This window comes from Rhamphochromis sp. 'chilingali' (assembly GCF_963969265.1).
Source record: "Rhamphochromis sp. 'chilingali' genome assembly, chromosome: 8".
NCBI lineage: Eukaryota > Metazoa > Chordata > Actinopteri > Cichliformes > Cichlidae > Rhamphochromis > Rhamphochromis sp. 'chilingali'.
In genome coordinates, this window is record NC_137935.1 from 33,718,916 (window position 1) to 33,744,082 (window position 25,167).

Below are 25,167 nucleotides of genomic sequence, written 5' to 3' on the forward strand. Positions count from 1 at the left end.
CAATCTATGCAATCTTTTGATTCCGTGTAGAGAATTTGAGAAAAACCAAGAGAAATTCAAACTTATGCAGCCAATTCCTTTTTTCTTTTCTTTGCCTCATTAAAGATGTCTGGAAAAAGAACAGAAAAAAAAGAAAGCATTAAAAGCTCCAAATTAATATGACATTCCATAATGAGCAAATCTGTGTACATTGTGGCCTCAAAGTTCTTATCCTTTTTTTAAAAACTTTACCAGTTTGATGCCCAAGTTCACACTGTATTTACATGTAAATTGTTTTAACTGTATTATTAGGATGAAAAGTTACATTTGCTAACCTACCAGTTGTTCAAAAGTCAACAGACTGCAGACACATTGATAAAGTGATAGTCTCGGTACTTTTCCTCCATTCAGGATTTTGTTTTCCCATATCTTGTTGTTTGATTGTGACCATTGCCAATACTGAAGACGCCTGAAAATGAATGTCATCTAACAAGCTAGTTGTATTCAATACAGGATGCACTCTTCTCTCCCTCTCACTCACATGGAGACACCCCACCCCCATCTCCCAGTGGTCGTAGTGTAAAGGCCAGAGGGCCCCAGTTTCTGGAACCATTCACAGCTGTAAACAGAACGTGAGAAAGCCCCATGTGGTTATCCCCACGACACGCACACACATACAAATTGTTTGCTGTGATATGACAGCAGGCGGCTGCATGGATCCTGTGTCGACTTCCTCTCTCACTGCTTCATGCACACACGTACACACACATGCACAAACCCAACAGGACCAGCTGGTTTTTATTGTTTTTTTGGTGGGAGGGGGGTTTGTTTGTGCCCTTTCCCCATTTCACCATGTCCAGCCTTTTGTCGACACTGATGTAGATGATGAAGTGCTCTTGATCTGTGGGTTTCTGTTCTCTGCACCACAGTCCCTTTGGTAATACAAATTGATACCACTTCCCATGATTGACATTGCTCTTCCTTGTACCGTCATGTTCCTAGTACCACTTCAGCCCATTTTTAGCAAAGAAGATATTTGTTGTGAATGTTGGGCTAAGGCATTTTGGGCATTGGAAAGAAGATAGTTTGAGCTGATATGACTGACAGTGGCTTAGTTACCCAGTATTAACAGAGAAACATGTGCATTCACTAGGACCTCCAAGTTTCTGGCCACCAGGCAGATTGAAATGTGATACTTCCTTTTTTTTAGTCTGTTCTTGGACTCCTGTGGAAAAATATCTGCATCCTCTGCTGCTTAATGTTCACCAGCTCATTTCTAAGTCTGTCTGTTGTTTGGTGCTCAGAAAGTACTTCAGCTGAAACTTAGTGTTAATCAGAATAGAGATGAATACAGATGCTCATTCTGGTGATAATTCTCCTGTAATGTATCAGTGAAAGCTGTTCCAAGGAAGTCCTAAATGTTTTGCTTTGTCGCTTATCTGGCATATTGTTATACTTTAAACAAAGGAGCTCAGAAGGAGCTGCTTTAGCTCACCTGGTTGAGCTGCTGCCACTGCAGGGGCCTGGGTTTGAGTCTGCTCCAATCCTGTGTGTCGTCCCCCTACCTTCCTATCCAACAAAGGCTAAATGTCAAAAAATAAATATAAAAAAAACAATCTAATGTTTAGGGCCACAGTTAGTAGTGGGTTTACCACATGGTTTTGTTTATTCCAAAGAGAGATTCCTTCTTCTGGTTTGCTTTTGTTTTGTTTGTTTTTTTAGTTTTGTAGGTCACATAGAAATTAGAAACACATTAGATATCCATTGGGGAGCCTTATAGTTATGAAACCAGAATTGAAGAGCACACGTGCATGTGTGCTTGCTTGTGTTGATCTTTTCTTTTGTTTTATAAAGTTTCTTAAATATGAGATTTGGGGGTTTTGAACACATTAGTGTTTAGTCTTTTTTTAAAAACCTCCAAAGCAGGGACCATATGTCTAAGCCCACCCAACATGAAGGTTAACTCCTATTGTCGTCCTGTGACAGGGATATTGCTATCAGTGTATATGTTGGTTTAGATGTCAAACATTTCTGCACATTGATGCTGAAAAAACATGCTTAGGGTAACATTAGAACCGGTGTCATCGCATAGTCTGTCCAGCAGAGTGTGCTCCAACTTACAATGGCTGGATTCTTTTCCGTGCTTTCAAAAAAACTTTAACAAACTCTCATTGATTTATTTACCAAATGTTTCTAAGAAAAAAAAATATTGGCTTAGATATTTATATTGCGATCTTTTTGCACCATATAAACTTGCACTGGTCTCTAAAATCCAGCATTGCTCAAGTTCTGCTTCGTGCCAGAGTTCAGATAGATACTACTCTTCATTGCTCTGACTCCAGTATAATCACCTTTAATAATCACCACAGCTGTAAGTTCACTTATAGATTAACTATAAAAATTACATTTCTTAACCATCATTTTAGTCTTTTCTCTGTATCTGTATCAGTCTTAACTGTTGCTCTTATTGTTACCTTTTACATAATAATGCTCTTTTTCTTTTCACCCTGTCCCGCCTCCTGACTTCAGGAGATCATGGACCGTATCTATAAGAACGTGATGACAAAGGTCGAGGAGATGAACTGTGTTCAGCGAACACTCTTCATTCTGGCATACAACTACAAACTGGAGCAGCTCGCCAAAGGATACAGCACACCACTGTGTGACAGGTATGGAGACTTATATCACCAATTACTGTTGCATTTGCAGCTTGGACTCTCAAGGAATATTTAAAAGTCATAATTTCTTCATGTATTTCCTCCTTTGTTCATCCAGACTGGTGTTCAGGAAAGTCCGCTCTCTGCTAGGAGGACGGACACGGGTGTTGCTTTCAGGTGGAGCGCCACTCTCAGCAGCCACGCAGCGTTTCATGAATGTGTGTTTCTGCTGCCCAGTGGGTCAAGGATACGGCCTGACGGAGACCTGTGGAGCTGGAACCATTAGCGAGTGTGAGCATGAATGGAAATCTTACAGTAGGCATGCCTACTGTAAGATTTGTAATGTGTGAAATTATTTTAGTTTGAAATGTGTAAAATTTCAAACCACTCACAAATTAGAAAAACGAAAACATTTTATGTCATTAATTTTTACCCCTCAGCCCTAAAAGGCTGATGATGTATTGTCATCACCCCACCTAGTGAGCGGATGGGATGGACACCCAAGTTGATGAATATGAAAATTGATCAATCGAGAGTGAGCGGATGTAATTTTTCTAGCTTATACCAAAGGTGCATCTGTTAAAAATCTCAGATGAGTTCAAATCTCTGTGACCTCAACCCATGTCAAGGTCAGAGGTCAAGTTTTCTGAAAATAACCAAGGACTTTAATATTCATACCACAGGTGTAGCTACTCAGAGTCTGAGTGTTAGCACTGCCGGTCATCAGTATTTTTAATGTGAGCTGAACACATTCAGTGTAAAATTCCTGTATCCTATTTGGCAACAATCAGTCAGATCACAGTTCCCATCTGTCTTGTGCAAATGAAAAAAATACACTCACTTGTGAGTTTATTAGCTTCAACCAGTTTAACTAATTCAGTCCAGTACAGTCCTGTTTTTTTTTTAACTGTTTTACACATGCTTTGATTCAGCTGTATGATCACCAAGTGTATTGGTATCATTGTGACACACTCACAGTTGTGCCTATTATTCTGCTGACCCTATTTTTATAAACGAGGCTAGACTAAACAAGGGAAATGCCTCACTACAATGGTAGTAGACTGTAGTAGCTACTGCTAGGTGTACCTAAAAATCTCAGCATAGCTAAAGCTACAGACCTCCTTTAGTGAACATAGAGGGAGAAATAATTTTAAGGTCACATTTTACTATTGTGCTTTATGGATACCGAAATGGGCAGCGCTACTGCAGGTTACCCTGTAAATCTGCAGGGCATTTAATAAAGTCACAGACAGGACCCCCGCTTCATAAACAGCTGGAAGCGACACTCCAAACCACTGTTACGTTATGCTTAGTCTGTGTGCAGTGGAAGACAGACAAACAGAGGGACAGACACTGTTTATGTACAGTATTACACTTTATTGCTGATTTTATCATGATATGTAAGAATAAAAATGGGATATTGCCAATATTTTAGGCATCCTTAGAATTTCACAAATCACATTTTTTCAGGCAAAATTGCTAGCTTGTTGTGTTTATTTGTTTATTTAACAGGGACATTCCATATTACTGGATATCAATGTGAATATATAAGATGTAAACATGCTGGGCTTTAGTAAAGCTGCTAATTTACATCTATAGAGCCCAGGCACGTAACATAAAAATATACTTACTACCAGTTTTTTCTCAATTTTCCCATATTTTTCCAATCAAATCCTGGCACCCTCCTATTTTGTGGTTTTTCCCCATGAAATTCCCGTCAACTTCGACAGCCTGAAAGCAGAGATAAAAACAGGGGGAGAACACAAAGAGGGACAGAGGCCTTATAGCCAGGATGGGAAAATGGATAAGAGGAAAATAATTAGTAGATATACAGTGCGTGGGTTGCAGTAAACAAAAAAAGGGAGTATATTATCTGTTTTCAGCAGAGTGGTGTGGAAAAATCAACATTAGCAATAAGTCACGCTACACTGAGACCCTATCAAGTTTTTAAAAAAAAAAGGAAAGAGAAAAAGAAATGAATATGAAATTTTATGAGTTTTGTAAAAGAAAACAGAAGAAAGAGTGATAGTCTCCATTCCCTCATAAACATGAAGACCAAGAATGTTTCACATAACTACGGTGCCAATGTCTGTCCCAATAATCAGATATGAATTAATCTATCTGTTCCACTGCCAAAGCATTTGCGAAATGTAAGAAACCCTATCAGCCTTTCCCAGGCAGACCAGACCAACAGACCCATCAAATCCACTGTGGTCATCTGAGTCAGGAAAACACTGAGTTGCGAACACTCCTTAGGGATGGGGTTTCCATGGCGAGGGAGCAAGTCAGGTCGTGTTGCTATGGCAATAAATGTTGTGCCTTGATGCTAGTGTGCTCCCTGATATGTGCGTGTGTCTATGTGTGTTGTCTGTTCTAGTGTGGGATTACAGCACTGGGAGAGTGGGAGGACCACTGGTGTGCTGTGAGATCAAGCTTAAAGACTGGGTGGAGGGTGAGTGAGACTGGGAGAGGCACTACGCACATATACACACACATTTTATGATGGTATAAACACAGTCATTTGCATTCATATTCAAAAAAACATCAGTCTGCATGTTTTGTTTCTTTATGGGTCATCTTTTACACACATACGCACTTGATCCAACACTTTCTTTCACATTTCCCTGCCTGGTGGGACTTTGAGCATTGCTCTGTAACCTTGTAAGGACAGCACTGGTCTCTCCACTTTTTACGTAAGGAATCATAACTCACTTTCATTGCACTCTGTTGAAGTTTTGATACTTATCGAGTTGAGTTTATTCCTTGCAGAGTAAAAATAGAATTTTAAGTAAACATACCATCTGATTTTTGGGGGGTTTTTGTTTCTCAGCAGTGTTATGATGTAGCAGATTCAGTCCAATAAATGTTTTTTCATTTCTAATCTGCTGATGCTTTTAGGTGGGTACCGTAGCACTGACAAGCCTTATCCCAGGGGAGAGATTCTCATTGGTGGGCCCAACGTAACGATGGGATACTACAAGAAGGATGCGAAAAACCAAGAGGACTTCTTTGTAGACGAGAACGGCCAGCGTTGGTTCAGTACAGGCGACATTGGAGAGTTTCAGGAAGACGGCTGTCTCAAGATCATTGGTGAGGAGGCATGAGGAGGTGTGTGTGTGGGTGGAGTGTGTAGAACGAGAAGGTCTTATCCTGGTTTTTATCGTCACTAAGTCTGAAGCTCACATTCTCATGCTGTTGCCCATGTTGTGACTCTCATGCTTGGTCTTGTTCCAGACAACCTTTCATCTCCACTTGCCATTTTTTAGTGTGTCAGAAAAGCTTTTAACAAATCACATTTTACTTCGCATCCTAGTATGATTTCACGTTTCTGTTTACTTCAGTGAGCCAGCCCCAGCCCCCTACTTTCCTCTTTTATCAAGATGTTCAGATGCAAGATGTTCATTTTGTTCAGATGCACACAGCTGAGTAGAAAATGCATCCTTCTATCTCACTTCCTCCTTTCTTTTTAAGATATATCCACATATATGCATGGACATACACACTTTTTACAGGCTGCTCCCTTTGCTGTGTTTCCAGATCGTAAGAAAGACTTGGTGAAGCTGCAGGCAGGAGAGTACGTTTCCCTGGGAAAGGTGGAGGCCATGCTGAAGAACTGCCCTCTGATCGATAACATCTGTGCCTATGCCAACAGGTGTGTGAGGAGTGGGGCAGTGAAATATTCATAAGAGTAGTTTACAGATCCACTGAAACCTTTATTATCTCTGTGGATCCTGTTCTTTTAGATCGTCGTATTGGTTTGACTTTTAATTATAAAATAGACCTCTCGCATTAGCTTCTTTCCATAATCTATAATTGTGAACATACCACGGCAGACCTAATGACATTTTCATGCTTTTCAGCATTAACTTTTTATTAACTCGCACGGTTGCTGTTTACACACTGCTTGGCTGAAGCTTTGCAACTCCCAGCTACACACACTAACAACAACAGCATCTTTTCATTAACTCCAGTTGCTGCTATAAACACCCTCAGTCAGCCGCAGCTTTCCAGCTCACAGCCCGACTCACATCATCAAGAACAACCACTCTCAGGACCCTCTGGCACAGATACAGATGAGGACAGAATTATTAGTTCCTCTATGAAAGTTTCTTTTTTTAAAAGAGTATTTCCCAAGTTCCAGTTAGAAGAACAAGGAATTTCTTACGCAGCCTTTCCAAACATCCTGGTTTTATTTTGTGTGCTTACAAGCAAAATTATTTTACAAAAACTACCAAGGTCAAAATTATTGATGCTAATAGTTAATTATGTGTTCTTTATGCTATATAATAGCCTGCAGTCTTTTGTTGTAGTTTTCAGTAAGTCAAACTCGTGTCCTGAACAATCCCAGCCCATTCTTCTTTGGAGAATCTCTCAAGCCCCTCCAGATTCGTACGCCTCTCCCTTCTTTCTCTAAATATAAGCAGCATCTCTGTGGCCAAAGAGCTTTACTTTCACTTCATCTGACCAAAGGACGTGCTTCTAGTATGCAGGTTTCCTTAGCATATTTCAGTCTGTCTTTCTGCAGAAGTTTTTTCTTTTAGCATTAAAAGTTTAAGCACATCATTGCACAGCACTAGTTTGTTCTGTGGTTCAAAAAAGGGTTCAGGGCACTAATAATAATAATAATAACTTTATTGATACTAATTTAATAATAATTGGTCATTTTTGTTTTTTCTTAAATGAGTCTGTTATTGTGTGCAAACAGAAATAATTGACATGTTATAAAGAAAACTGGTATGCTAAGAAATGTTACATTAAAAATGTTTTGCTCTGTTTAAAAAACAACAACAACACTAAATTCTGACAAAAACTTTAAATTTAATTGGTGGGTAATAATTGTGTCCTCATCTGTATGAATGTTACTTTGACATATCGACCCACCTTAACAAACTGAGGCTGTCAAAGCAAACCCTTCATGCCAAAGGCACTCCCCAATGACAGCAGTCCCACCCAGCAGGATGCAATTTGCTCAGGAATGGCTTGAGGGAACACAAAAAATAGCCAAAGTTGTTACCATGTCTCAGTCTTATTCATTAACAGCAGATGTACCAAAAAAAAAAATCCATTCTGCTGAAGCTGCAGTCCACAGGACATCCACAGGCCCACATCTGTGGCCTAAAGGCTCTAAATTGGTTGTAAGGTATAAGGGTGAGCATGAATATCTGTGTTAGCTATGTGATGGACGAATAACTAGCAAATGACAAGCAGAAGAAGATGAATGGACCATTTATTAAAGTTTTGGTTGTCTGGTGATCTGCGGTGCAATATTTTTCTGATTAAGCTCCATGTATCTGCCCTGCACGAGATAACAAACAGGCAGAGTGAATTAAGCTCAGATAACAACAAATCTGTTTTTCATTATTCGGTAGGAATAAAAACCTTCATTTTGTACCCTAAAAGTGGCAGGCCCTCCTGCTCTGTGTGTTTCCACAGATTCACGAAAACATTTTGTTTTTCTGATTCAGAACCTGGATCTGTTTCTGCAGCCTGAAATATTTATTCAGTTCTGGGTCACAGTGCAGCTGTTTGTCAAGCGATTTGAAGCATGCAATCTGTTCACACTCTCTCAAGCATGTAGTTTTTCCATCTCCTTACAAGGCTAAATATGCCACTCACTGACGAAAAGATTGCAAAGATTGCTCACTCTGGTGCTCCATTACCTTATTCGGCCCAGCGTCCACATCCTGAAGACCAGTTTAAGCTAATAATTGTTCTGTTTTTCTTTCTCTTTGACTCGTCTTCCTGCTCTGCAGTGACGAGACGTACGTGATTGGCTTTGTGGTGCCCAATCAGAAGCACCTGTTGGCTCTGGTTGACCAGTACGGTATCCGAGGGTCATGGGAGGAGCTGTGCAATAGCAAAGCCGTGGAGGAGCTCGTCCTCAGGGTCATTACTGAGGCCGCACTGGCAGGTGAGAAAGTCAGAGAAGGGGTTAAGCTTCATCTCAGAGCTGCAGACACAAGCTAGGTTTTACCAAGTTCATGTTTCTTCTTCCTTTGTAGCCCAGCTAGAACGCTTTGAGATCCCCCGCAAGATCCGGCTGAGCCCAGAACCGTGGACACCTGAGACAGGATTAGTGACTGATGCGTTCAAGCTCAAACGCAAGGAGCTGAAAACACATTACCAGGATGACATAGAGAGAATGTACGGTGGAAAATGACAGCCAGGACCAGCACAGACCTGAGACCAGAACAATACTTAACTCTGAAACACTCCCACACCCCCAACTCCCATCCTTTAGTCTGCAGTGAAAGAGCCACAGCAACATAAATCTGTGCTAAATCTTGTGGTTTCAAGGACCTCACAGAAACACAGATAAACCAGTTTTACAGAGGAAGCAGATTTTACTTGAATTTGTTGCAAAAGACGGGCTGAGAAGGTCTTTGTAAGAAAACATCCCTTGTGCCCTTTTTTTCCATCCAGGTGTGTGACCCTATTCCAGAGGACTTTATTGTTCCAGATGTGAGTTATGAAACAGAGCATGCGTAAGCTGGTGTTGTCTGTTGAACTCTTGTCTGAGTTGCCACAGCAGAAGCTCAGGTCGCTTGTAGCCTCGGTGCCTTTTACTCACCTGTCTCGAATTATGTGTCAAAATCAGTTCATTTTGATCTTCTTCTAAAACTTTAACTTCAAATTTCTAATTTCCTGCAGGTCAGGAGATGGTTAATTTTCTTTTCTTGTCTTTAACTTGTTTAGTGTTCTGTCAGTGGTTTATTTTGCCTCCCTCCCACAGTCAGACTGTGACTCCCACGCTCGTGGGGCGTCTCTCCCATCAGCACACTATGAAACTAAAAGCACAAAGTCATTTGAGTGCAATGAAACAGGTTGGTAATCAAAGATAAATCCTGTTATGTGATCTGATGATTTTTATGTTTCGACAATGATTCTAGTTTCAGAAAATTACCAAATTGTGACTAATAGGTCTTTTAAAACACTGAAGAAAAAGAAACAAAAGTGCATGTTTAGACATTCACTACAGTGATACAGTACACTTTTCAGTGGGTACTCCTTGTATTACAGATGAAATGACTGTGTAATCATTGTAGTATTGATAAATCATAATGCAATATGAAAATAGATTGCATCTGCTCCAGTAAGGCAGTTGATTACAGAGAGGATCTAAATAAAACTTTATCAGTGTGTGTGTGTGTGTGTGTGTGTGTGGGCTGGAGAACAAGCACATTTATGGAAGTCTGACTTTGTCTACCTTGCAGTCATTCTCTTTAAAGTTGTGTCATACGTGTTGTCTTTTGAATGGCCAAGTGTGTAGCTTCACGTACACAACCCTCACAGCCTTTTGCCTTTTTTGTCAATCTTGGCTGATCGGATGTTCCTCCTTATTCACACATTTCCATCACTGAAGCAAATGTGTCGGCTGTGTTTAAACTGAAGTTATATGATCAAAAACCAGGTTTGTAACTCGCTGCACTCCTTTGCTGCAGTGAGAACCTGCCTTGGTGAATGACACAACTGGATGAATGCGCCAGATACACGTGAGCTAATCTGATGATGCGATGGCTCTGTTGTGCAAACACAATATTTCCCTTTATGGAAACAGAAGTGATAGTGTAGGGCTGTTTTAGGTTATTTTCTATTCTACTCTTAGAATAGTTGCCTTGTATAATTTTGGGCAACACCTCTACATGTTTTAATTCACATGTTTTCTGTCCCATTGGCACAGTTGGATAAAATCAAGCACCTAGCCACGCAGTCTGCTTTTACAAGCATCTGTGGGAAAATGGGCCATTCTGAAGAGTTCAGCCGAGATATTCCAGAATCAGCTGTAAGTGGTATTACTACAGAGTGGAAGCATTTAGGCAGGACAGGAACCTAAGCCTTCTGTGGCATTAACATCAGAACAAAAACTGTGAGCTTCATGGTGTGTATGTGGTCCTCTACTTTGCCTATATCGTGTACATCATTTGAATATCTTTGTTAAAGTATTCCCTTAGGCTCCTCAGGGCTCCTCTTTCATTCCCTCAGTTTATATTTTACACAAGAACAGTACCAACATTTAGCGAGAGACTTTGGACCCAGCATTCAAAATCTTAAAAGACTGTGCCTACCTTTTCCCTAAAGTGAAGTGTTTGTTTTTGTGTGTATTTTGCAGCTCAGGGCCACTGGACCTTGAGTAGCCTGCCAAATAATCAACCTGTCAGGTGCAATTTAAAGTGTGTGCTAGAACGGGAACTAGTTGAGGCATCATGTGTCTTCCCACCTTTATTCCAAAATCACGTTAGAGAACTAGACCAAACCTTTTATGTAGGGCTTTGTTGTCTGTTGTTGTCTTTCTATACCGAGGTTGCAAGTGTAAGAATATGTCATTTTTATTATTCCTTCTTTTATTATTATATAACAAAGTCTTCCATGATTGCATTTGGTGAAAAGGGCACACGGGGCAGTGAGCCACACTACCTCCTGCATGTGCTGTACGCCCACCTACATGAATATTTGTGATTCACTGGCTTGCCTGTTTGAACACTGTAACACATCGCCCAGCCTAGTGATGAAAATTATTTATTCATAATTTGCCTTCTCCAATGAAGTAAATAAAGATTTATTTTAGTCTCCTTGTAAGTGCGTTTTATTTCCGCTATGGTCACCAAGTCTGACTAATTAAATTGAAAGTATTAAGCACTATCATTCTTTTGTAATGAGCACATTAGCCTTACTGGGTGTGGGGGTGATGCCTGTGTCACCAGACAACAGAGAAATGATGACATTTATTTTTGCCTGAACGTCAGCTACAGAGTGAAATCAGCCTCCACTGATTCAATAATGCTAATGATTAATTGGAACTAAATTCAATTCAACCATTAATGCTCAGCAGTCATTGGATTTTTGAGGAGTCACTTTGGAGTGTTTGCAAACTGATCCTTGGCTGTGTCTGGTGAAATCTCCTTTGGATGCCACGTTTTTAAAACAAATGAAGGCGCCCTTGAAATTAAATGACACAAACAGTCAGCAGGTCAGTCACATCACATGGAAGATAAAACTGCAAGGGGACCTTCATGATCTTTAACATCTATGTTAGCTTTGCTTTCTGGAGGGTCAGGCCTTTTATCTGAGCCCTATTTATTTTTGTTACTTTGAACATAGTAATTTTAATAGAATTTTACAGAAAGGGAGTTAAGCAGAATGAACTCTACTGTGCGAAAGAGTCTCCCTCCATTTCTTCATGTTTTGCCAGATGTGCTTAGAATTTATTAAAAAAAAAAAAAAAGGTCTTGAGCAAAAGTTCTCCAGCTTTCTGAGGGCCTTTCAACTTTTTTCGTTGGACATTGGCTGCTTTTCAATCATTTTCAGTTCAGTCCTTGTACCTTGCACCAATAAGGTAATTTCCAGAGCTGTTAGCTAAAAAAAAATCTGACACATTGCTACATGGTGTGCAGTGTGTCCTGAAAAAGTTTGAGAAAACCGTTAAAGTGAGGACAAATGAAGTGACAGGTCTAAAAAAAGATGTTAAAAGTATCTGAAAGTTATGTTATCAATAGAAAAAAATCCATCAATTATCTGACAATGGGCCTGAGAGCACCTGCCTCTTTAGTGTGATAAATCTGCGCTGAAATCTTTTTAGAAATGATGTCAGTGGAAGAGTGACTCAGTGACTGGCAACGGCTTCAGCATGGGAATGATCCCAAACTGCCAATGCAATAAAAGCATACCAAAGCCCAGAGTGGAACACTATCAGCCGGTACAGCCCTCCTCAGAGCCCGGACCTCAGCATCACTGAACCAGTGTGGGATCCTCTTGGGATCAAGATGTCTGTCAAGAAGCCTTGACACTATTCCTGCTGATTACTCAAATAAATTACAGAAAGCTGAAGTTAGTTCAGGCTGTGTTGAAGAACTAAGGTGTTTTTCAACTGTACCATTGTTCTGTGTTTTACCAGCAGTTGTTATGAAATGGCTAAAATATCTGTAGAACTCAAAACTAGTCTTTGCTCCATGCCATAATCATGGTTATTTCTCGTATAAAGTTGCCCATTTGAACATCACGTTCTGTGCAGATTAACGTGCTTTTAGAGCTGGCCTCAAGTGGCCACTTGAAAAACTGCAATTTTTGGCATTTTATCAAAACCTTTAATTTTCAACCCCAGCTTTTAAATATCTTGGGAATCTCACATGAATCTGCAGCGCTTCTCTGCCTTATAACAACTCATAATAACCTAATGCTCTTGGCTCTCTTTCATACATGATACATAAAGTAGAGCTATTTCCTTTAAGTGGCTGGTGGAGACCAAAGAAGAGACCAAAGAGCCAGTCAGTATTAGAGTTACACTATCAAAATGATCAGATACAAAACTCCAAACTAACAGTTCTATTGCTGCATACTGCAATAACTGCTGAAGGTGTAAAAATAGTGCTTTGCTAATACACTGATATTTTATACTTATAGTCTTCTTCTGCTACATAAAAACTGTTACTGCACTTGAGTATTAACTTTTTATTTATTTATTTACATATATGTTTAAGGTTACTCCTGGATTTTGAAGAGAACATTTGATATCTAAAACAACAGACAGAAAATGTGTTGGTCTTCTGAAGTGCATTTACATTTCAACCCTCTATCATCGGCTAAAATGGTTTTCCTTCTCAGCCTCTCTGATTATCTCATTTTAAACCAGGTCCAACAGGTGGAAATTATGCTAGAACAACAACAGAAGAACAGAACAAAGTCTGCAGCAGAACTTCCATGAGTTCCATGAGGTGAACCACTAGATTGAAATCAGTTAGTGGCTCCTTTAACAGCTAGGACACTAAAATACTTCTGATTGTAAGACTGTCATGCTAACAGCACTGATACACTTTTATTTGGGATGGATTTTTTGATTATTTTATTGTTACACTGATACTTCTGCTGGAGATTCAAAAGACCACCGTCAGACTAGAGTTCTCAGAATATTTGTCAGCACAGATGTGTTGGAAATGAAGTCCCTACATTATTCAAACACATCTTTAAAATTTTATCCATAGACCTCAGGCTCATTTGCAAGGAAATGGAAAACAGTTTTTGCCTCGGAATGGTCCAGAAGATTGATGGAAAAATAGAGTGGTCCGATAAGATATAGACTCTAATAGACTTTGACAGCAGAGAGTGTGAGCAGTGACTCCAGGATTAATTCACTTTTCATCAGCTGCTTCTAAACAGTTGCAGTCTATAAGTATTTTTCCATTACGCCCTCCCAGGGGCCACTTTCTCCTGGACTCTGGAGATGTGATGTAATTCTTCATAAGATCTAAAGTACTCATGAGCATGTGGTAGTTTCATAAGAATCCTCCAGAGGTGTGAAGAATATTCAGAGATGTACTTTACTTCATTTTTTTTAAACACAAGATTCTCCCTCAAGGGTTCCATATACAGAGGGCTCATCTTACAATCAGTCCCCGTCATGTGACTCACGATGACGCTCCAGGGAAAGGGTATAAATAACTTCTAACTTTTAGTAGTTCTGCCAAACTCCAGAAGAGCTGCAAGAAGACACAAGTGGTAAAAAGGTCCACATGAGACACCGCTCTTCAGTTTGGTGAGTTTACAAATCCTGACACTTTTCTTAATGTTTAGTTTGAGACTAAATCTGTTTTTGACTGCTGGTAACTTTTGCTCAACTTTAGGGAAATGCACAAAAACCTTAATTAAAATATAGTAAATGAGCAAAATGTTGAAAGCAAACAAACAAAAAACCCTTAAAACTATATTTTTAAGCAATCAGTGCATGAATAGAAGAGGGTAGCAATTAGCGTTTTCTAAATCGCCTATAGCTGTGATTGATTATCAGTCTCTCAGTGTTGGCCCCGGTTCAGACTGGCGACCTGTATCGGTACCTCGCCTCTTGCCCCAGGACACTGGAGTTAAAAAAAATAAAAGAGAGAAAAGGATAGATAGAATTTTTTTTTAACAGTTACATATGTTAAAGAAGGAGATAAACTCCTGAAAGATATTTTAATTGTAAAATTTTAAAAACTATTTATGGGGGGGGGGGGCACTCTTTAGAAACTTTGCCTTGTGCGTAAAACACGCGCGTATGGCGTGCGTCAAGTGTACAGAAAGTCTTATATTTATGGATGGAAATCTTTTTTTTATTTTTTAGGTCCCCTATACAAAAGTTGCACTTAAAAATGGAGCACTCGGAAAACTCCACAGCTTCACCAAAACGCCTCGTCCTGCACGCGCAGAGCACCGGAGAAGACAAAAGCGACGGGAACGCGTACCTCTACATACTGATAGTCATGTCTTTCTACGGAGTCTTCCTCTGTGCTATAATGCTAGGCTACTTCCGCTCCAAGAGGAGGGAGAAAAGAAGGGTGAACATATTCACGCGCCTGGTGCACGAGGAGGAACAGCGGGAGTGGGGTGCACTGCCAAAGAAGCACAGCCTGAGCTGCCCCGCTGCGGCCTCGGGACTGCGCTCGATGCAGGTGTCCCTGCCTTTCTACAACAACCACGGCGGCCACTTTGGGAATCTTCATTATGAAAGCGCGCTGGCGTGCGTGCTGTGCACGGAGCAGAGCAGCATCAGTTCCCTGTGCTCCTCCGCGGACACGCGCCTCACCATAGAAGAGGAGTCCGACAGCGGCACGGCGGAGGGACCGGCGGAGGGACCGGAGGAGAGCGCGAAGCCAGGAACCGAGAACAGCGGGGATGATTCAGGCTGAACCTCCCCCATTCCAAAAGAGAAGAAACATCACCATGAGAGAAGATCAGGATGTCCTCTGACGTCTTACTATCAGAGGAGCCTTAAACAGCCCAACATCAACTACCCAAGCCACCATTATTCATGATATGAGTAAGGGACTGGGAACTGTCAAAGAAGTCTGAGTGTGAAATGTTTTAGATTTTGCTCTCAGACCACTTAGAGGGTGTCACGGCTATGAGTGAGTGCCCAGCGGCAGCATGAACCCACACACAGACACCACATTAGGCCACATATTTAAATGTATATCTGCTTTTATTTAAAACTACAAGCTGAGATTCAGATGTCATTTTACATGTTATATGTTGGAAGAACTTCCAAGTGGTGAATTCTGTTCATGTCAAACTCAGATATCCTCAATACAAGTAAATCAGAGTATTTGCTCATATATTCTATGATTTTACTGTATATTCATGATTTTTTTTTCTTCACTTTGTGGTGACGCCTCCCTGCTGGAGCTCCCCACCCTCTCTTCTGACGCCACACTGAGCTCCACTGCACTGGTTTGGGCTGATGACTCACCCTGCTGCAGGGGGATGAGTGGAAGACAGATGACTTTTCTTGTGGGGAAAATATTTTGTCTGAAACTGAACCTGGCTTCTTTCTGGCCCACCCAACCCTAAGTTGGGGGGGGGGGGGGGGGGGGGGGGGTGTTTTGTTTTTTAAGTATACCTGGAACCCACTTGAAAAATAGTGAAAGCTCTGATGTAATTGTAGCTTTGTACACAATCTTTGAGTTAGGTTTACTTGATGACACCACTGCACTGTACATATGGTTTGCATTTGTCACACTGTAAGGCTTAATTTAAAATTGAATCTTTGTAGTGGTACAGAAAGAATAAATGCTTTTGAACCCAACACAAGCTTCAGGTCTTTTTTTCTTGCACTGTAATGATTCACCAATGGAGGGCAGTGTTGTAGTTGTTGCTCCTAACAAATAAGGATGATGGAGATGAAATGAGGAGAAATACTCACTATTTTTAGAAAGCCTTGATTAATATTAGAATAATGCAAAATAGGGCTGATAATAAGTGTATTGTTGCCTCTGAAGCTCATCTCCTTTGCACATATCCTTAGTTAAACCTCCACAGTTCTGAAAAAAACACAGCAGGGGTTATCACAGTAAACACAATTCTGCTTCTTAGTTTAAACACAGACCATGCCCAAACCTTTACCGTCAGCTAACTAACAAGCCTTAATCCATTTGTTTCCTTATTTATTGTTAATATTTTTTTTATTGTTGTGGGGGTTTAAGGTCATAGCAGACCACCTGAGGGATCGCAGACAGCATCTGTAGACCCATCAGCCTCCATTATCGTGTGGTGATTTGACACGGAGCACTAGCAGACAGCAGCAATGATTCACCAAGGTTTTCCTCTGAAGGGGAAAAGATGTCAAGTTTTTAGTTTGCTCTTATGTGAGTGTGTGTGTGTCTTTTTTTCCTCCACCGCATCATCAACCCTGTCCACCAGCATAACACACGCACACAAACATGGGCTATCAGCAGCGCTGCAGGCTCACAGCTGCAATGACAACTCATCACACCAACATTAGCACCAACAAAGGCCACGGGGAATACAAGTAAAGACTTTATGACGTATATGTATTGACACTGTATCAGCCCTGAGGAGATTAGACATTTAGTTCTTATCAAGAGAAGTACCCACTCCCCTGAAAGTTCTCATGTGAATCAAAGCAGACCCAATGCAAATGTCAGTGTGATCCAAGTTTATTACCAACATAAAAACTGAAACACTTGACTTCATAAGTATTCAGCACCACCAACACTGTTTAGTGAATGCTTATGCTTGGGACCTAAACATGATATTTAGACTACTGGCACAGAGCCTTGAGCTTTTGCTTTGACCTTCTTTTATAAAATCCCAACCAGTGAAGCACTCACAGAGTATCCAGTCTCAGCCTCAGAGGTCAGGAATTGTTTCAGATTTATGCTTTGGTAGTGTGGCTTTCTTTTGTTTTCTTTGTTTTAAATTATTTTTGTCTAGCACAGTAATTGGTATTTAGCCATAGCATCAGCACAAATAAAGCCCATATGGATGATTAACACTTTCAATGTCTCCTCAACATTGAACAGCTTGATTCTCATGAGAAATTTATGCTTGCTTGAGGATGTAGATATGCTTATAGCTACCTGTATTATTTACTTTATGCTAAACATACAATAACAAACATCAGGGTTTTTTTGTTTTTGGGGTTTTTAGTTTTTTTGCATTTTCACAATGTCCAAGTTAGCATGCTGACTTAGCTCAGTATGCTAACTTGGCTCAGCTCAGTTGTTAGTCTCATATTAGCATGATATTTTAGCATTTATCTCAAAGCACCACTGTGGCTTACCTCAGCAGCTAGCTTGGCTGTGTACAGTGTACTCTTTCTATCTTTTATTCACAATTTAACTGTACTTAAAGTAAGACTCTGACCCATAGCACACCTAAATTCACTTGTGCTGTCATATGGCTTCAAAAGTCTAGGCAGGCTTATTATTTAAATGACTTGACTTTAGGGTAACTCACCTGGAAAGTGGAACCTTTGGTGCATTGGAATGGTGACATGAAGACATAGGTATGGGAAAGTCTGGTGTCGGGGGTAATTAGCACAGAACATTGAGGTTTTGCAGACGTGACATGTGACCACTAAACAGTTGACATTAAGTTGTCCACTATTTTGAAGTGACAATCATAATAATGATGTAATTTCAAGGGAATAAAGCCTCAGTGACACGGACCTAGTTACTCTCTGAATCATACTGAAACTAAAAAGTGCCACACAGAATTGAAATGGAAGAGTGGCCTTGGGAGCCCAAATGCATTGCAACTTAAGAAAACACCAGCAAATAGAAAAACACTACAAAAGCACACAAAACACAGCAGAAGTAGAAAAAGCACCATGAAAGCTAACAAAATACAAAGGAAGTGATTGAGAGCTGCAGTAAACGACTAACAGCAAACGTATCTACAGTATTATATGAATAATGTGAATACAGCACACATTACCTTCCATCTTTTTTTCCCCTCACAACACTGACTAATCCTCCTCTGTAAAAGTGTGGCTCAATCCTTTGCATGTTTTGTTTTCTGCCACTTCCACAGCTGTTCCATCATGTTATTGTCTCACTTCTTCCATTTTTGTGTGTATTTGTGCAGCATTTGCTGGTGTTTTGTTAAGTTGCGTTTGGTCTCTCAGGGCCACCATAAAATTGAGGCATGTAGCCTACCTTCAACCTTTGAATTAGCAGCCAAGAATTCTCCATTTCCAGTCTGCATCATACTTTCTTAAATTGTGCTACCTCTGAGCTTGTAGTTATAGCAAGGGCTTGCAGACAACTATGAAAAAAAGAATTCTATTAAAAACTACCAACACCAACAGGTCCAGTTTGGGTTAGTCCAATTTGCGCCATTGAGGCCTGGCAGTAAACAAATGGTTACAGCTGTGTCCACACACTGTAAAATCTAAATTTAAGCCTTCTCAGTATCCAAATGAAGCCATCCAGGTCAAATAGTGGATGGCTCAGATCCTCAGAGTCATATCTCAGAGTCTCTGAGATATGACTCTTTAGGCTGTTGTAGTCAGGCCCCAGTGCCCATTCCATGCATTAACATTAAAGGGCTCTTTTCTGGTGATCAATTACCAAAAAAAGAAAAGAAACTGTATTATTATATTACTATAGACATTCCTAGTGGAGGAGTTGCTAATACGCGTTACTATCATTGTAAGCGTACGAAGGTCATCTTTTCAGAACGCAACACATTTAAATAATGCTATGAGAAGAAGAGCAAAAGTGTGATTGAGGAGCCTTTGTGCACATCTCTGTTTCTGTGTGTCTTCCTTACCTCCAGACACTCTGACACGGATGCAGACTTGTTGAAGCGTTCAAAATCGCATTTCCGACATAAACACCCACATGAATTATTGATGTACAGCCAACCCACAGCCACACATTCGACCGTTCATTTATTATCAACCAGGAAGTCAAAGAGGGTGCACTGCTGTGTCTCTGGGAAAAATATCTGCAAATTGCCTTTGTCCTATTTCACAATCTAAGACCGTCTGTGTGAGTGTGTGAGAGACATAGTGGGGCAGGAAAGCAAGAGAACAAGGGAGTGTAACAAGGGCAAGAATAAGAAGCAGATGTGATGCATGGAGCTTCTCCTGCACTGTGAAGCAGGATGTGTGTCATTAGTGTCCCCCTGTGGGAGTCGATGGTGAAGCTTGCGTCCTGCCTTAGGCCTCTTTTACACACACACATATACACATACAAACAGACACACACAAACGCACACCACCATCACTACCAACCACCAACATAGTCTCTCCCCTTTTCCATCCTTGTCCTCTTCCTTTTAGAATAGAATAGAATTCAACTTTATTGTCATTGCACATGCACAGGTACAGGGCAACGAAATGCAGTTTGCATCCATCCAGAAGTGCTTTAGTGATATAGATATATTACAATATATATTAGCAATAATATAGATATGTGAGTATATTACAGAAATGGGTCTATTATGGTATGTTATAATGTACACGGTATGAAGTATGTTGTGAATATTCTATAACTATAAGTATGTACAGGCTGTAGTGAGTACAAGCTATGTACAGGATATGAACAGGATATAAATATGAAAAACTATACAGAATATGAAATGAAATAAATAACTTTACAGAATCTGGGATATACAGCTATACAGAAATGGGAACTATGCAAGTTGTAAACAGTTGTAGGATTAAAGATTATCGAATGTACAGAATGATTATTTACACAGAGCTATACAGTAGTGCAGTTAAGATAAGTGAGGGTGTAGATAGTTTCTACAGAGGCTATATAAAGTGCTAGTGGTTGTGAGTGGTGGTTCAGTCCATGTTATTATTGTGTTTGAGGGTACAGTTGTCCATTGTGGGTGTGTGTATGTTCAGTCCATGAGTTAACGTGGGTCAGATGTCAGGAGGCAGAGTTCAGGAGTCTGACAGCTGTGGGGAAGAAGCTGTTCCGGTACCTGGTGGTCTTAGTCCGGAGGCTCCTGTGGCGCCTCCCAGAGGGCAGGAGGGTGAAGAGTCCATGTGATGGGTGACTGGGGTCTTTGATGATTTTCCCAGCCCTTTTCAGACACCGCTTCCTGTAGATGTCTTTTATGGCAGGAAGTGGTGCTCCGGCGATGCGCTGGGCAGTTTTCACGACCCTCTGCAACGTTCTCTCTTTCAGATTTCCTATAAATATAATTGGCATTAGTGTTGTAAGTGGCTGGATTAGCAGAAGTATTTGAATTGTGCTGTATGTCTGAATAAATGTTTTACATCGCCTTACAGGTAGCAGCTAATTTTTCGTGCATCAAGAGACAATGTATACTAACTAAGCCATAGGTAGTTATTAGCTGCATAAGCCCCCCCCCCCCCCCCCCCCCCCCCCGCAACTCTTCTTAGGTCCACAGAGAGAGTGGGCTGGGGTTACTCGTAGCACCATTAAGGTGATTTCATGCAGTGCACTGATCAGTGTGCAATGTGTCGACTGCCCAGAGAAATGCCATCCAGTCAGCAGCAGCAGACAGGAACAGCACAGTGGAGGAATGGCTGATAGCATGTGTCTGAATTGAAAAAAACTTGTTACATTTTGTATCAAGACCACATGATGAAAAACCTTTCTTGTAAACAGATTTCATCAAAGTACAGACATCAGTTGCATGTTTGTAACCTGCTGTGGGTCTGCAGTGAGTGTAAGTGCAGGTTAGATCTGTTATCCATCTGCTGAAGGTCTTGAGATAATGTAGAAACGAGGCAGAGACACAACACATCCTGGTGGAAATTTTAAAGACACTCAGTTTCGCACTTTGCTCTGCAGCTCCCTCAAATAACACGTCTAACCCAGCAGTGAGTCCTGTGTAAATGCACCTTTATCAACCCAATTTCCACCAGGAGCTGTTTTTTTTTAGCAAAACACCTCTAAAAATAGTCACGGAAACAGCTCAAAGTTAGACAACAGCAAGGTAAAAACTAGTCAATGGAATTATTTAGAACTTGCATTTGTCAGGTCCCTCTCCGTGAATTGCTACCTTATCGTGGTGGAGGGGTTTGTGTGTTCCAGGGATCCCAGGGGCTATGTTGTCCGGGGGCTTTTTGCCCCCTGGTAGGGTCTCCCATGGCAAATTGGCCCTGAGTGAGGGACCAGACAAAGAGCGATTCAGAAGACCCTTATGAGGAAAACATCGAGGGAACAGTTTACCCAGCCCGGGATAGGGTTACCGGGGCCACGCTCTGGAGCCAAGCCTGGGGAGGGTGCCCGAGGGCGAGCGTCTGGTGGCTGGGCCTTAGTACATGGGGCCCGGCCGGGCACAGCCCTAAAAGGGGACATGGGCCCATCCTCCCGCAGGTCCACCACCCGCAGGAGGCACCGTAGGGTTCGGGTGCATTGAGGGCAGCCAGAAGCGGAGGCCCTGGCAGACTGATCACCGGCTACCAAGACTGGCAATTGGGACATGCAATGTCACCTCTCTGGTGGGGAAGGAGCCTGAGTTAGTGCGTGAGGTTGAGAGGTACCGGCTAGATATAGTCGGGCTCACCTCTACGCATGGCTTGGGCTCTGGAACCAGTCTCCTGGAGAGGGGCTGGACTCTGTCTCAGTCTGGAGTTGCCCCTGGTGAGAGGCGGCGAACTGGGGTGGGTATTCTAATATCCCCTCGGCTTGCTGCCTGTACGTTGGGGTTCTTCCCGGTGGATGAGAGGGTTTGCTCCCTGCGCCTTAGGGTCAGGAAAACGGGTCCTGACTGTCATCTGCGCTTATGGGCCGAGTGGCAGTTCAGAGTACCCAGCCTTCTTAGAGTACCTGGGTGGGGTGCTGGAAGGTGCTCCACCTGGAGAGTCTGTCGTCCTACTGGGAGTTGGATCAGGTGGCAGGGGAGGACGCTGGACAGACCTGGTGCACCTAAACATGTAGTGAGGGTGTGCTGGGAAGGCCTAGAGGCCCCAGTCAGTGAGATCTTCAACGCACACCTCCGGCAGAGCTTCAACAGCATTCCGAGGGAGACTGGGGACATTGAGTCCGAATGGACCATGTTCAGCATCTCCATTGCCGAAGCTGCTGCACTGAGCTGTAGCCGCAAGGTGGTTGGTGCCTGTCGTGGTGGTTATCCCCGAACCAAATGGTGGACACCAGAGGTGAAGGGAGCCATCAGGCTGAAGAAGGAGTCCTATCGGGCTTGGTTAGCCTGTGGGACTTCGGAGGCAGCTGACAGGTACCGACAGGCCAAGCGGAATGCGGTTCGGGCAGTGGCTAAAGAAAAAACTCGGATGTGGGAGGAGTTTGGAGAGGCCATGGAAAAAGACTTTTGGACTGCCTCAAAGAGATTCTGGCAAACCATCAGGCGTCTCAGGAGGGGAAAGCGGTGCTCTATCTGCACTGTGTATAGTGCTCGCGGAACGCTGCTGACTTCGACTAAGAAAATTGTTGGGCGGTGGAAGGAATACTTCGAGGACTTCCTTAATCCCACTGACACGTCTTCCGAGGAGGAAGCAGAGTCTGGGGATGAGGGGGATGACCCGCCAATTTCCGGGGGCGAGGTCACTGAGGCAGTTAAACAGCTGTGGCAGAGCCCCTGGTGTGGATGAGGTCCACCCCGAGTTCCTGAAGGCTCTGGATGTTGTAGGGCTGTCCTTGTTGACACGCCTCTACAATGTTGCGTGGAGATCAGGGGCAGTTTCCCTGGACTGGCAGACCGGGGTGGTGGTCCACATCTTTAAGAAGAGGGACCGGAGGGTGTGTTCCAACTACAGGGGGATCACACTCCTCAGCCTCCCTGGGAAAGTCTATGCCAGGGTGCTGGAAAGGAGAGTTTGTCCGTTGGTCGAACCTCAGATACAGGAGGAACAATACGGTTTTCATCCTGGTCGCGGAACACTGGACCAGCTTTTTATCCTCTCAAGGATACTTGAGGGCGCATGGGAGTTTGCCCAACCAGTCTATATGTGTTTTGTGGACTTGGAGAAGGCATTCGACCGTGTTCCTCGGGGTGTCCTGTGGGAGGTGCTACAGGAGTATGGGGTATCTGGCCCATTGCTACGGGCCATTCGATCCCTATACAACCGTTGCAAGAGCTTGGTTCTCATTGCCGGCAATAAGTCGGACTCGTTACCGGTGGGTGATGGGCTCCGCCAGGGCTGCCCTTTGTCACCAATTCTGTTCATAATTTTTATGGACAGGATTTCTAGGCGCAGCCAAGTGGCGGAGGGCTTTCACTTCGGTGGCCTCAGAATCTCATCTCTGCTTTTCGCGGATGATGTGGTTCTGTTGGCTTCATCAGGTGATGGCCTCCAGCTCGCACTGGAATGGTTTGCAACCAAGTTTGAAGCAGCGGGAATGAGGATCAGCACCTCCAAATCTGAGGCCATGGTTCTCAGCCGGAAAACGGTGGAGTGCCCACTCCGGGTCAGGGATGAGTTCCTGCCCCAAGTGGAGAAGTTCAAGTATCTCGGGGTCTTGTTCACGAGTGATGGGAGAAGGGAGCCGGAGATCGACAGACGGATTGGTGCTGCGGCCGCAGTGATGCGGACGCTGCACAGGTTCGTCTAGGTGAAGGTAAATTGGTAAATTGAAAGCGAAGCTCTCAATTTACCGGTCGATCTACATCCCTACCCTCACCTATGGCCACGAGCTGTGGGTAGTGACCGAAAGAACGAGATCGCGGATACAAATGGCGGAAATGAACTTCCTCCGAAGGGTGGCTGGCCTCTCCCTTAGAGATAGGGTGAGAAGTTCAGCCATCCGGGAGGGGTCAGAGTAGAGCCGCTGCTCCTCCGCATCGAAAGGAGCCAGCTGAGGTGGTTCGGGCATCTGACAGGGATTCCTCCTTGGCGCCACCAGTCGATCTACATCCCTACCCTCACCTATGGCCATGAGCTGTGGGTAGTGACCGAAAGAACGAGATCGCGGATACAAATGGCGGAAATGAACTTCCTCCGAAGGGTGGCTGGCCTCTCCCTTAGAGATAGGGTGAGAAGTTCAGCCATCCGGGAGGGGTCAGAGTAGAGCCGCTGCTCCTCCGCATCGAAAGGAGCCAGCTGAGGTGGTTCGGGCATCTGACAGGGATTCCTCCTTGGCGCCACCAGTCGATCTACATCCCTACCCTCACCTATGGCCATGAGCTGTGGGTAGTGACCGAAAGAACGAGATCGCGGATACAAATGGCGGAAATGAACTTCCTCCGAAGGGTGGCTGGCCTCTCCCTTAGAGATAGGGTGAGAAGTTCAGCCATCCGGGAGGGGTCAGAGTAGAGCCGCTGCTCCTCCGCATCAAAAGGAGCCAGCTGAGGTGGTTCGGGCATCTGACAGGGATTCCTCCTTGGCGCCTCCTGGGTGAGGTGTTCTGGGCATGTCCCACCGGGAGGAGGCCCCAGGGCAGACCCAGGACACCCTGGAGAGATTATATCTTTCGGCTGGCCTGGGAACACCTTGGTGTTCCCCCGGATAAGCTAGAGGAGGTGGCTGGGGAGAGGGAGGTCTGGGCTTCTCTGCTCAGGCTGCTGCCCCCACGACCCTCCCCAGATAAAGCGGAAGAAAATGGATGGATGGATGGATTTGTCAGGTCATCAGAAATATGAAACTCTTTATCATGCTAGTGGTCTTTTTTATCTAGTGGAAAGCAAATCTTGTAAAAATACTGAAGGTTTAAAGCTGCTATAGTCAATGGTAGTATATTAACAAAGGATCAAATTATTGTATATAGTGTGAAAAGTGCCCACAACCTTGAACCCACAGAGAACAAACACCTTTCTTAAATGTTTAAAGTGAGAACAGAGTGTACCACATGATCAAATATTCCCTTTGGAATATTTG

At 42.8% G+C, this 25,167-nt stretch overlaps 2 protein-coding genes across 3 annotated transcripts in view; both read left to right on the forward strand.

Annotated features, from left to right (window-relative positions):
* acsl3a (acyl-CoA synthetase long chain family member 3a) overlaps positions 1-11,185 on the forward strand; it is a 46,123-nt gene extending 34,938 nt beyond the window's left edge. For both annotated transcript variants that reach the window (XM_080889896.1, XM_080889897.1), the window contains exons 9-15: positions 2,509-2,648; positions 2,755-2,927; positions 5,014-5,088; positions 5,535-5,726; positions 6,174-6,288; positions 8,390-8,547; positions 8,639-11,185. In XM_080889896.1, coding sequence (XP_080746022.1) covers positions 2,509-2,648; positions 2,755-2,927; positions 5,014-5,088; positions 5,535-5,726; positions 6,174-6,288; positions 8,390-8,547; positions 8,639-8,796 — 1,011 coding nt within the window. In that variant the 3' untranslated portion in view covers positions 8,797-11,185. The remainder of the gene's footprint in view (positions 1-2,508; positions 2,649-2,754; positions 2,928-5,013; positions 5,089-5,534; positions 5,727-6,173; positions 6,289-8,389; positions 8,548-8,638) is intronic.
* A 2,923-nt stretch (positions 11,186-14,108) lies between these two features.
* On the forward strand, positions 14,109-15,967 carry kcne4 (potassium voltage-gated channel, Isk-related family, member 4). The gene is made up of 2 exons (XM_080888384.1): positions 14,109-14,163; positions 14,728-15,967. Exons 1-2 carry the CDS (start codon positions 14,141-14,143, stop codon positions 15,290-15,292), a joined length of 588 nt encoding a protein of 195 aa, XP_080744510.1. The 5' UTR covers positions 14,109-14,140; the 3' UTR covers positions 15,293-15,967.
* Positions 15,968-25,167: the final 9,200 nt, after the last annotated feature.